This window comes from Lycorma delicatula, chromosome 11, assembly GCF_047948215.1.
Source record: "Lycorma delicatula isolate Av1 chromosome 11, ASM4794821v1, whole genome shotgun sequence".
Lineage (NCBI taxonomy): Eukaryota > Metazoa > Arthropoda > Insecta > Hemiptera > Fulgoridae > Lycorma > Lycorma delicatula.
In genome coordinates this window covers 15,165,865-15,180,118 of record NC_134465.1, presented here as the reverse complement: position 1 = coordinate 15,180,118, position 14,254 = coordinate 15,165,865, and the positions used below count along the sequence as shown (strand labels likewise).

The 14,254-nt window shown below is 30.7% G+C and overlaps 1 protein-coding gene across 1 annotated transcript in view; it reads left to right on the top strand.

Annotated features, from left to right (window-relative positions):
* Positions 1-2,473, top strand: part of dap (cyclin-dependent kinase inhibitor dacapo) — a 50,543-nt gene extending 48,070 nt beyond the window's left edge. Inside the window, exon 2 of the mRNA XM_075378547.1 lies at positions 2,147-2,473. Within this exon, the coding sequence (XP_075234662.1) occupies positions 2,147-2,274 (128 nt within the window). The 3' untranslated portion in view covers positions 2,275-2,473. The remainder of the gene's footprint in view (positions 1-2,146) is intronic.
* Positions 2,474-14,254: the final 11,781 nt, after the last annotated feature.

The following is a 14,254-nucleotide window of genomic DNA, read 5'->3' as shown; positions in this document are numbered from 1 at the left end:
GGATAATTGAAAATCTGTTGTACGCGCGATTATACACAAAGTATATGATTCTGGTCTTCACGATGAAAGAATCATCCGACAATGTATGTACGCTCGGTTCTCGTAATCGTAATTGTTGCGGGCGATCTGACATTAGACAACAAAAATGGCAAAGAATAACGGTCGTCTCGTGCCACGCTTACTAAGAAGGGTGAGGTATGTATTGTCTTCCGGTCGCATATCATCGCGTCTAGCTCGCCGAGATGCAGGTAGTAATAGATACTTAGACACCGCTTTTTTTCAGCTCAGGAAGCAGCTGTATAATAAATATCGTTGTTCAGATTAATGCCGCTTTTACCTCGAATGTTTCACGCGCATCTTAACGGCCAGAAAGACTAAGAGACCTTATAAAACAATGTCGATATAAATCTTTATGTAAGAAATAACGTCCGTAGTATTTACTGTCTGCGAACGGTAGGGGAAGGGGAAAATATTTCCGAAATTCGTTTCATCATGTTCGGAAACGTGATTTTTTTCTCTACGGCTAAGGACGTAGGAAACTATAAGGTCAATAAGCGCAGCCGCTTTTTAATGAATCGCACAAATATTTAAAACGCATTCTCTTTAAATCTCACCAATCGTCGACCCGAACTCGAGGGATGTCTACTCCAGAAGGGCTCAAGGGTTAAAAAATGACAGCGAATATGTCAAATTCTGAGAATTCTTTTGTGAAATTTCTCTTAACGACGGTTAAGATGAGACGTCCGTGTCGCTCTATTCATAAATTCCTCGGAAAGCCGGTATCAATTTACTGAAGTCGGACCCGAATATTATCTAAAAGAAAAAAGTAGGTTGAATTCAGATACTAGACTGGCGTCTAGTATCAGGATTCTCTGAAGAAAACAATTCTAATCCTACCTCGCGATTTTTTAACCGGCTATATATAATTTCCCATCGGATCCTCGCTAGCGGAAGTATAAAATCTTGTTAATCTTGGTAAAATTGATTCCGTCATATTTTTGTGATACCTGAACGTACAGATTAAAATTATTATTAGGATTTTATTCGATTTAATTTTGAATAAAATGGAAAAGTATCGTGAAATAAGTGATTTAGGAAGAAAAAGTTAATAAAAAAAAAAAAAAACCTTTCGGCACGCCGGAAGGCAGAGGTATTTCACTGATGCTAAGTAGAGGATAAAAAAGATTTCCACCTTAAATTTAAGAAAGACTTCAAATTTACTGGATACGACAATGGTTCCGTGCGAAAAAAAGTTTCACATGTTTAGCATCCGACAAGCGTTAGAATTCCAGCAATATTTTGGACATCCCTTACCGTAAGGATTGGTCGTATCAAAAATTGTTTCAGACAAACGTTTTAAGTATTGTTTAGAGGACTAAGTACCACTCCAAACCGATTCCATACTGCGCCTATTAAGAGAGCTATGATTGTTTTTTGTCTTCGAAACCCCATTTTTTCCATCCCCTGGGCCAACGGTTGGTGATATTAAAAAACTTTACTTAGATAAGTTTTAGGCCCTTATGCAAAAAATAGTAGAAACTTTAAACGAATTCGATATTTTACTTAATAAGAAAGTTATAGCGATTTTTGTTTTGAAAGCCCTCCCATTTATATCCCCGTGGTCCGATTTTGCCCATTAACGAATTCGACCGAGATTTTGGGTCGTTATATTTTATGTATCAATTTGAAAGTGATTGGCGCAAAATTACGGCAGTTAAAGTGTCCACAAGAAAGTGAAATATATATGTATACCATTATCTTATTCCAGCAAGTCTTCTACTTGTCCCATACGTTTTAATTTTTACAAAAAAAAAAAAAAAAAAAAAAAAAAATGAATTTTTATAAAATACACTATCTTTTACATTTATCATTTATATTTTATAAATAACTTCAAGACGGACGGTTTTTTCGATAGTAGAAGTATAATCTTCTTAAAATTATAGGTTACATTACCTTTTTAGTAAACATCCATAACTTTTAGTCGTTTTTCTCTGATTCGTTTTTGATAATAGTATAAAAAATTATTTTTATTTTTAAACATCGTACTGGATTTATAATTTTTAATATATTTTTTTAACCGTTATATTATATTTATTAAATTCCTGGTAAGAAATTAAATAATTATTTTTTTGTTTATTTGTTTCAGATTTTCTTAGAAGTCGGAAAAGGAATTCACCAAAGGCGATCGGTATCGGGACAACTAAGAAGACCATCGAGCATAAACTAAGAAACCGTCACAATATATCTCCGTCAAAAAAGAAACGAACTGTTTAAATTAAATTAATTTTAAAAAAAATATATAATGAAAATAAAAATACATAAAAGAAAATTCATATTTTAATATAATTTCTATTAATTAAATTCAGTTTTATTTTACGATAATAATTAATATATATATATATTAATCGATTTCAATAAAATGATTTAACTACTAATGGAAAAAAGAAGATTTTTTTATTGTGGGTTTCTAATCGATTCCAGTTTTTTAACGTTCAACAACTAGAATCTTACTGGTTGACTTTTTAAAAATAAAAAAAAATAATTGAGTTCTATTTAAATTTTATATTAAGTTTAAATAAAGTATAACCTTTAGAGATAATATTAATTTTATTATTACATGTATTCTTACCATTTTTTTTTTTTTTGTTTTATTTTCTTAAATATATTATCTTTTCTTTTTTATTATTATAATTTTTAGTTAAATTATAAAAATGTTGTATTCGGAAAGTATATTTATACTATTTAAAATACATTTTTACTTTACTAACGATCTCAGATTTTTCAAAGCTTAAATATGTACAAGATAGTGTTTTTTGTTTAGAAAAATTTATTATTATATTTGTTATTACTTTATTGTAGATAGTTTTTTTTTTTTAGCTTGTAATTAATTGTAAGTTATAGAAAATGTATACATATTATATATATATATATATATATATATATATATATATGTATAAATAAATATATATGTAGTAAGCTTACTAGCATATATAAATATATATTGAGTTTTTATTTTTTATGATTTTTTTTTTTTTTTAAATTATAATATATAATTAAAAATGTAATTAATTTTATTATTCTCACTTTGATCTCTTATTTGGTTCGATATGAATAGCTTGTACAAGATGGTTTGGTTTGTAAAAATTTTAATTAAGTAATTTTTTTTTAATAATTAGTTATATGGATATTTAATACCTTTTTTGTAATGTTGAAAAATAGTTTTTTCAGGGTTTTCAGTTAGTTTAAAATACAAAAATATATATCCCGTTTATCTTTCTTTTCGAGCGTTATAAAATTTAATTTTTTTTTTTTTAAATCTAAAGATATTTATCGATTGAGAAAACTAATCCGTAGAACCTTTTAGTTATTTATATTTGAATCGTAACAAAATAAATTAGGATTTTAAAATATTTATTAAGTTTTTGATGCGAGAATTAATGCAAGCCTGGCCAACAGTTTTTATCTCCGGGCCGATCGGAAAGAAAACTTTTTTCACGGGCCCGACGAAACAATAAAATTAAAAAACCTTTAATATTAAAACGATTCGTTTAAGTAAACAAAATTTTATTATGGAATTTGTCGTACTTTTATTTACATTCTTTAAAGAAAAGGTTTCTTCGCAAATATAAGTCGCGCTGAAGATTCTCGGCAAGTTTTTTTTTAAATTTCCTTATTTTCCATTACTCAATCGCTTATAAAAAAAATCAAATATCGAAAAACTTTTCGCGAGGCGTATGTTGGCCACGGTTGAATTAATAGAATGACGCTTCGTATTTTTCTACTCCCTGTTCATTTCACGATTATTGCACGCAAATATTACGTTCTGATAACAGGATTTATGAGCGGGCATTAAGTTAAAGACAGGGAGGGGGTATCGTATCGTACGTTTTATATTCGTCCCCGTCACATCGTACTAATATGTAACATGACAGTACTTCAAAGATTTTTTAAAGCGGGAATGAATTTGTCACTCGATACCGATTTCATTATGCTGCTCGGTAGTAGCAGTATTTTTGTCAGAAGAATAGATATTTTACTTTTTAATTAAATAAGTATCCCTCTTTCCATATACAAGTAGTTTTTTAAGTTAAATGTTTTCCCTTACCGATAGGAAAACGCTCACCGACAAGATTCACTTCGGGAAAACTCACAAGATATCTTTTTCTTTTTAATTATGCTATTTTATGAACTTAAAATAAATAATACGTTTAACGATTATTGAATTCTTTCTGTGTGTGTATATACAATTTTTCTTCAGTAAATTTTACCTAGACTAAAAAAAAACATTCTTCGGAGTTAATTTGCATATAATTTTTTTTATAATAATGTTATCTGTCAGCGTACTATATTTCAAGGATCGTTTTTAGTCTGTTTGCATGCCTTGTTTATCGGCAAAAATACTCTAGTTTCTTGATTTTTAATTTATGTTTTTTATTTCTATAATTATTATTATTTTTATTGTTATTAAATAATATATTTTATTTTTTTAATTATCTTAAAATCGTCATCATGATTACGGACTAAATTAATTATAAAATAAAATTAAACTAAACAATTTATTTATTAATTATATTATACAAGATTTTATGCAGTCCAAAATGTAACCGTTCCCCTCTCCCAAAATAAGTTAATTAACCTAACAGATCTCATGGTTACATTATCTTTTTTTTATAAAAAAGAAAAAAAAATTATATATTAATATAAATAAAAATTAATAGAATGTGTGTGTGTGTCCGTGTGTGTGTGTAAGCCTATACAAAATTTTATGCTTAAATATTTGGCATAATTGTAAATATTATTTAATTTTTTTTCATAAAAAAATAATTTGGCAGTATATAATATCTCTTGACATTTGATAATTTTTTTCATGGATATTAATTATATAAGTTATTTTTAGTCGACGTTTCTATCGCTTGTAAAGTCGGATGTTATTAGAATATCGGTTGAGAAAAATAAAAGGAAGGGGAAACGGTGTTGCCGTTTGTGTTTTTAAAGTAAGCTCTTTGGATATATTAACGCTCGAAATTTGTACTTTTAAAACTATAACGCGGTTTAAAGAGAAATTTTTCAGTTTGACAAACCTTTACTAATTTTTAACAATATTATATTAAAAGACCAAATAAATTTACCTTTATTTGTACCGCGCGTTAAACAAATCAGTTATTTCTCCAGTTCCAGTTATTTCTCTACTTAACAAGCATTTAGAGAATACGGGGAAGAACGCGCTACTAAATTAATGCGTTTTTTCTTCATCTAAGACGATCAACCTCTCCCGTCTATCTTACGCGACGGCTTTTTTTGCGGTTGTAAAATTGCATTGAACCGAAAACAGCAGTATTAACGATCGTCGATCTCCTCGACCGTGTAGGTATCGTCTCAGTATTTCGTGTGGAAGTCTAATTCCGGTCGGGCATGACATCTTTTCATACGTTTCCGATTTCCACCGGGCTTATAATTAATAGCCCGTGATGTCCGCTCTTTCGTAAAATATATTACAAAAAAAAAAAAAAAATAGCGTTGTCGTAGACAGTCGACCCGTGACACGCGTTAACCTTTTTTTACCGACAACAATACGTAACTGTAGACGCTTTTAAAAAACTTCAAAGTTGTTATCGGTTTACAGTAAGACGTTGCAATCTATACACTATTACTTATCTATCGTTATCGATATCATTATAATTTTAGTGTACTCTGTAACAGCGTAGTGTAACGCGATAGGGCTACTACTACTACCGCTGCTCCTGCCGTCTCCTTTCTTTTAACAAGGATTTTTTTTTAACGCGCAATTCAATAATAAATATGAAACGTCGACTATTGTCTATTTAAGGTATTATTTTAAATTTGAAGGGTGTTGTTTTTAAGGTCGTTCTTAAAGTTTTGTATTACGTATTAACATTCAGTTCATTACGATCTCATGGATATTTAAGACCTATTTATTTATTTAATATATTTCACTCTTTTTTCTCTTTCTTTTTACCTAAAAAAAGTTCATTCTTTTGTTGAGGTTTTTTTTAATCGCTCACGATAGTTTCAATCCTTTGTTTTTTCTTTCTTTAAACTTACGATCTCAAAAAACGCTAGGAATAACCCAAAGAAGAATATACTTAACCAAAGGTCCTAGCGTTTGGGTTTTCTTAGTATAGTTTTCTTCGTTTTTTGTATTATTACATCGTTATTCCGATTGTATAATTGTTTTTAATAGAAATCAAGTCGGACTAATTTTATAAAATGTACGCATTATTTTAGAACGGTATCGATGCAACTTTTATGGATGTTTTTTTAATGTATTTAATTTATAACCGATTAATAAGAAATTTGTTTAATTTTAAAATACCGTTTCGGGTTTTCTTATGGCTTTTATAAGAACTCATTTTTTTAAATCGTTTTATTTGTGACCTTTTATTTTTATATTGTTCGTCCGTAGCTTTTCTTCAGTTTCACCAGAAATCTTTTTGGATTATAGTATAATTCGTACCGGTAAAGTATTACATAATATTGTGCGATTACTGGAAACTTACCTCGTCGAAATCCAATGCTTTTAGAACTACCGTAATATCTGGACTAAAATAGCGAGTTCAACTTTTTTTGAAAAAGTCTTAAAAAAAACAAAAACGATTTTGCAAACACAGAATTTTACTCGCGCTAAACGTAATTCTTTAGCGAAGATTATAGGAGATGCAAAACCTCTCCTCGCATTCTTTATTCTCCCGACGGTAAAATTATTTATTTTTCAAAATAAAATAAATTATGTTTTATACTACTCTCTGTAGAAATAGATTTTACCAAACGTCAAATTTATACCCGCAGCTTTTTATTTTATACTTTATTCTTATTTATATATAATTTGTACCTAATAATACTTCAAAGCCGTATAAATAATAAATTTTCTTTTTACGATTATTATAGACCCGGGCGTTTATGAAATCGAGCGGTAGAGTTTGTACGAGTACTATAAAGTTATTTGCCCTGTAATGAAGATAGAAAACGTAACGAATTGTCGATATGGCAACAGTCGCTCGCTCTCTCTATCATTTGTCAAAGTTAAATTCTGTTTTACCCTTCTATATTCAAGTCTTCTTTTATTTTAAATATAATTATATCCTACAGTATGTTATTAAATAAACCGCTATGGAATAAATATGTATTACTTAATGAAATAACACATATGTAATCTTAAGTATTTTATATATATATATATATATATATATATATATATATATATATATATATATATATGTGTGTGTGTGTGTCGATGCGTAAAAACGATATTAGATCTATTCGCTTTGAAAAAAAATGTTATATTAATTTCATATATTTTAATTTTTACATGCAAAATGTTTATTATTTATAAATATTAATGAGATTAATTACGTAGCAGAATTAAAATAAATTTATCTTAATTAATTCCATTTTTTCTACGTTATTTTATTTCCCCGAACGGCGTTGTAATTTTATCGATTCATTTATTCCAAACTTTTATTAGCCTCTACCCGATCTAATAACGTTATTTTATTTATCTATTATTCCTAAAAAAAACGTCGATATTATATTAAAAATTTTACCGTAAGGTATGCCGATTTGTAAAACGGATTACTAAAGGTCTTTATTATTAATGGTATTCGTTTATTAAAATTTATATTTAAATTTTTTTGTTCGTTTTTTAATAGTTCCTAGTCTCGGTGTATAGTTATTATTACCGATAAGAAACTGAAAACCGGAGAAGGCGCTTTTCTAGTAGATAAAAGGATCTTTACGGCAGGCCATCGAATAATTCGAATCGTAATTTTAATTCATCGTTTTTTCTTTCAGCGTGTAAAAAGAAATGCGATTCCATTTTGTTACGTACATTTACTTGTATTAGTAACTGATGCGGCGTATTTTCGCGGTCGCTGAACCGGCAGTTTGTATATTATACGATGAATAGCTTAGCTTAATCGTGAATAACAACGAAAATATTTTACTCTATTATTTTGTAATGTTTTCGGATAAAGTTACGAAAGTACTTACAGTATTGAGGTTATCCTAGTGCGATTACCGCGCGCTGAGAGAATACGGCTAAGGGTGGGGGGAACTGTCTAAAGGGTACGGTTACGCTTAGAGTTAATGGTATTTACACGATCTCTGTGTATAGCCTTAAGTACCTGTTTTCCCCGCCGTTCATTCGTTATTATATATTCTAATTATCGCCATCGCCGCGTACCTGCTGCCTGTTAAATACCGACACGATCAAACATCATCCCGATAAAGTAACTTTGACAAGCTATATTTTCAATCGGCCTGTTCGGACATTAAAAACAAAAAACGGTTATATTTAAATATTTTTTATTTACATCACATAAAATATGTACGCGTGATTGTAACATACGAAGAAAAAAATTGTAAAATAACATCACATTTTATTGAAATTTTCTCTTTTTTTCGGATTAAGATTTTATAAAAATCTATTTTTACACGAACGTGCGGGAAAGTTTAGGGTAGAATGATCTCTTTCAATTTTTCCCTTTCTCTGTAATTTTTTCTTTGTACAAATAATTATTTAAAAAATACTTGAAAAATTAAAAAAAATATATAATACATTAATATTTTATTTCAAAATAATTAAATGATATTTTTGATTATTATATATTGTATATTTTAAGAATAGTTTCTTTTATTTTTAGTGTTGTAATTATTTAGTCGTTCAAAAAGTTTTCTTAAATTTTTATGTATGTACATGTTTGTAATTCAGTATCGACCGTTAAATATAAATTAAGTACCGTGTTTTTGTCATACCTCTTCTAATATTATTTTTAAAATACTGGAGTTGGCATCTTTTAAATTAATAACTGTTATTAAAAAAAATACAAAATTTATTCTACTTTTACGCATAACGTATGAAATGTGCGAATGAGTTTTAAACAAGTTATAATAGAACAAAGATAAAAAGAGAGGACTTTTAAATCCAATATTAGCGTTTTAAAATTCTACTCCGGGAGGGTGTTTATCTTTTCGATTTATCGATCTCCGTGGCGGAGTTGTAGCGACTTAGTCTTTCTTCCGGTAAATTTTGGATTCGAATCGAAGTAAGACTTGGTCATACGCTACGAAAAGTCATCTCTAATCAGCTACTATAATCAGGCGGTTAGTTTTTTTTTTAAGAACTAATATTTATTCGTGTAAGAATTTAAAAAAGAAAAAATATATAAATGTAGTGCTACCCTTATCACTCCATGACCTACGGTCGCCTAAAGAGATTAAAACGGTAATTTTTTCCTTTCTACCTCTTAAGAATTTAATTTTTAGTTCACAAAATAGTTTGATTTTTTTTTAAATTATATTTATAAATGTATATTCGAATATTTAGAATGAAAAATACAAATTGTTTAGAAATATTTCGATCGGAATTTTTCTCCATTTCAGATTACTTTTTTTCTTTTTTAAAATCGCATTTATAATTTGAAAAAAGTAGGGCTTTCCCTACTGTTGCTTTATTTAAAGTACGCTGTTTTTTTATTTGTCGTGTTTATCGTTACCATTTGTGTCTATTCAGTCATTTTATTTTATTTTTCTCGTGCATTTTTATTCCGTCATTACAATTTATTTGTGTTTTAACATTTTATGTATTATAATCTATCTCGATTAGCGAAATTTATATTTTTACGTAACCTTTATTAGGTTTGGGTTATTTGGCGTACAGTGCCGAGCGCTATTCTAAATTTTAATGATTTGAGGGAGAACAATCCGATCGACAGAAAAAATTATTCGATAATACCAATTATATTATTCGTTCAAAAAACATTTACGTCTGGTTTTTATATTACATTAAGTAAAATGACCTAAATTTATCGATGTTATTCGAGTTATTTTTGTTTATTAGAATTTTAAAGAAGTTTATATAACGGTAATGAAGTTATTTTCTGAACTTAAGTTTTTAGGGAGTGAAGAGGTTATGCAAATTAAACAGAGCTATTCTACTTTACTTCCGACTGTATATAAGTGATATCTCTTACTACATATACTTAATTTTTTTTTTTTAATAATTTATTATTTCGGATTATGAAAATAAAATTTAATAAAAATTTTTTGAATGACTACTGTGTTTATTATTATTATTAAAACAAAACCTGTGATGTATTAAATATGATCTCAGATTTATGTAATGTATGTTTGTAATTTATAATATAAATGTATAAATAATTATAATTAAAAGAATATAATATAAATAATTTTTTTTTCATTATTTTATTAGTGTAACTATTATATTGGTGTATGTAGGAAATGTGAATTAAGTGAGGGTGTAATTAAATCAGTTATAAAATACAATTAATAAAAATAAATGATATGTTGTAATAATAACTAAATTATAAATTAAGAAACAATTATAAATATATATGATAATTATTGTTGTTATTATTATTATGGTAATTATGATTAATGTATAGCCACGTTGCTAAAGAATACAAATAAATAGTTTGAAAAAGTATTTAATGTATTTTTTTTTTAATACTATTAACATTTTATGTCTTTAGTTAAATTCGTTTTATTTTAATTATGATGAAAGAAAGAAAAAGATATTTAAGCATTAAGCGGTAGAAAACATCAAGATGATGGACGTAAAATTCTGGTGGCATGTAATAATCTATCGTACGACAAAATTAAATAATATGATTGATCGCCGTATAAAAATATTAATTGAAATACACACTATCCTTTCTTTATTTTTTCTGTTTAGCCTCCGGAACCGCGTAAGGTATTATTTCAGAGGATGATATGTATGAGAGTAAATGAAGTGTAGTCTTGCACGGTCTCAGGTCGACCATTCCTGAGATGTGTGGTTAATTGAAACCCAACCGCTAAAGAACACCGTATCTACGATCTAGTATTCAAATCCTGAATTCAAACACTCCATCCTTTTTTTTTTTTTTTTTCTCTCAGCTCCCCTGGGCCGGACCGACTTGTTGGTATTACGCCGCCCAAGGGAGTGTCTTTAAACTCAAATAGGCCTCCCCACCTACCGGCTATATACCGGCAAGGCAGGGTCGGCCTACCGGTTAGCTCTTTTTGAGAGTTCTTCATCAATATTGCCCCCTTGGGGACCCAAAAGGGCAATACTAATACACCACGCCAGACCCAGTTCGCCGCGACGCGGTACCGGGTCCCTTCAGTATTCAGTGTGCTGTTGCCTGACTGTTACCCGTGGAGTCCTTGGTGGCTCACAGTGCCAACACACCGCAGCATGCTGGACCTCACCAGCAAGGCTGTCCACCCAGTCCTATTCTAGCCAACACCTTGTCTTCTCTCATCGGAGTATTTCTGTAGAACAACTTGTCTAACAAAACTAGCAAAATTATTCCAGATGACTCGCTTCTTAGCATGTAGTCTATTGTTGTCTCTGGAGTTATACCTGTGAGTGCCTTACTATGTCTAAGTGTGTCCCACCTATTGCACTCAAAAAAGGTGTGCTCAGCATCATCTATCTCGTTGCAGTAGTTGCAAAACACTCTATCTTGAGTTCGATTAATGGTAACGGCTTACTTTTCTTTATGCTGTTTTAAATAATGGCTTTTCTACTCTGGTGTGATCGTCTAAATAACGGGTACGGTCTAAACTTTGTATATTTATTTACTTTTTTTATGGATAACTGCAATTGTCCTCTGGTGAACATAACTTGAGGAATACGGGGCTATTCCAAGCTCTGAGTAATCGGAATCGTTATAGTTATAGCGTGTACGTATGTAATGTTTTAACAAAACTGTCTTAAATAGAGGTAGCTACTACTAATCTACAAACGCACCGCTTTATACTCTGTTAACCCGACTAATTTTTATAATATGAATACTTAATTATGAATTCCTTTAGTACAAAAAGCATTTTATCTCTCTCGTGTATCAGCTTTTTACACGAAGCTCGAGTTAGAAAATACTATTTATCGGTAAAACAGTTGACGCAATAAGGAGTCTTACATTCATCAGGTAAGTTTTACATAACTGAAGGAATTTATATAACGCGTTGTTTTTATAGAGAAAGTGGTACGTTAATTTATTCTTTTATTCTACCTGGCTCAAAGTTTTTCGGGGCTGACGTAAGCTAGCGCATACGGAAAAATATCATCAGAGTTGCGTTTTGGAAAGTAATGATATTCAACCGGTTCCTATATGTTGAACGTAGTTAATACTTTAAGGGCAAATATTGGGATTTTTCGTATTCTGCTGGTGTTAGGATCGCATAACTGCGGTAATAATCAAATCCGGGGATTCTTTAATCACCGAACGTTTCGTGTTCGTGTAGACGATTCACTTTCAGATAGTGTCGTCTTGGAGAATGGAGTACCTAAAGGTAGTGTATTAGTGCCACCTTATTTTCTGTAACCGTAAACAGTATTACCGATTGTGTCAGGCTCCTGTCTCAAGTTCTTTATTTGTTGACGATTTTGTTATTTACATTGCGAGCCGTTCAACGCCCACTGCAGAGCTACTACTACAGAACACTATATTTCGCCTTGAGGCTTGATCCAGGACTACTGGTTTCACATTTTCATCCGACAAAACGACTGTGTAGTCTTTTCTCGGCTACGAAACCCTTCTGTTCCGCGAGTTTTTCTGAACAGAGAGCTTATTGCTATCTCTCCTTACGTCAAGTTTCTAGGTTTGATTTTTGATAGCCGTCTTACTTGGGTCAAACATATAAAGGAATTAAGGACAAAATGTTCCAAATTTGTAGATATGATGCGGGTAGTAACACCAATTGGGGATCCGATCGGTCATGTGTGTTACGTTTTTACTATTCCCTTGTTCGTTCCCGTTTAGATTATGGTTGTGTCGCCTACTCTTCGGCTCGTCAAACCGCGCTTAAAATGCTGGACGGTGTACATCATGCTTTTCTTCGGCTTGCCACAGGTGCATTTAGATCAAGGCCTATCGCAAGCTTACTTGTAGACTTAGACTTAGACTTACTTGTGGCGAGCCGTCACTTTGGGATAGACGAGACCAGTTTTTGTTAACTTTTTTTGCCCGTCTCAAAGGACAGCCAAATCACCCGGCTTTTGACCCGTTCTTAGAAATCCTAATTTAAGAAAGTCCACGCTGTACTGCAACTGTAGGTGTCCGTACCCGACGTCTGCTGCAGCATATAAATGTTGACACTCCGTCGTTCTTTCCATCATGTCCGTGCTCATATCCTCTGTGGAGAATAAACCTTGTAAAGTTTACATTCGGCCTTACGACATACGATAAAAAAATCTACACCACCTACTCTTTTCCGGCAAATCTTTCAGTGTGTTCTGACCAAGACGAACCCAGACGCGGTGATTTACACTGATGGATCGAAACAAAACGATACCGTTGGTTAGCTTTTGTTGTCAATGAAAGAACTTATATGTTTGGCCTACCCGGTATCGACTACCGTCGATAATAAATTCCGACGGATTAAAGATTCAGTGTTGCCATGGCACGCACACTTCTTGCAGAAAAACTCCTGAAGTAGTCCTCTGCCGATTACGGATAGGACATACAAGGATCACACCCGAGTACTAATGTCAGGAGGACACGCACCCCTATGCACACGATGTAACTGCCGCATGACTGTGCACCACATTCTCATAGACTGTATATGTTATGCGGCGTTGCGTCGTAAATTTAATCTACCCAGAAACATCCGTGGTATCTTGTACAATGATAACGAGATTTTGAACCGGATGTTTCTGTTTTTGCGTAGTACTAGATTACTGCAAAAAATGTAATACTATCATATATATTTTATGCTAGAAGAGTTTTTGTAAATTTTTTCCCTTTACTTTCAATTTTGATTTTTTTGGTTCTATGTCTTTAATTTTATTATCCGAGTAGGGAGCCTTTTGCGCTCCCTATTGGAATTAGTTAAGTTTTATATAGTTTCCTTTTTCTATTATTTTATATTTTAAAGACTCCGTCTGCAATATTAGTTTTGAGTTTTTTTTTAACTTTTGTTTTAATAAATTTTTTATTATATAATTAATATTTGTTTTAAACTTTATTTAGTTTTATTATTCCAGTGTTATTTTACCTTTTTGTTAAAGAAAATTCCGGGCGATGATAACGCACAGGCGTTTTTCGTCCCCCCCCCCCACCAACAAAAAAAAATAAATAAATCTGGCAACGCTTGCGTTGAAAGGTGATATTTCGGTGAGTATTTCTAGGAAGATTATGATTATATTAAATTATTTATTTGAAAGCTAATAAATTGATGAAAATAAAGTAGAAATTTGATGTATTTTGGAATTTTATTACAAAAAAAGAAG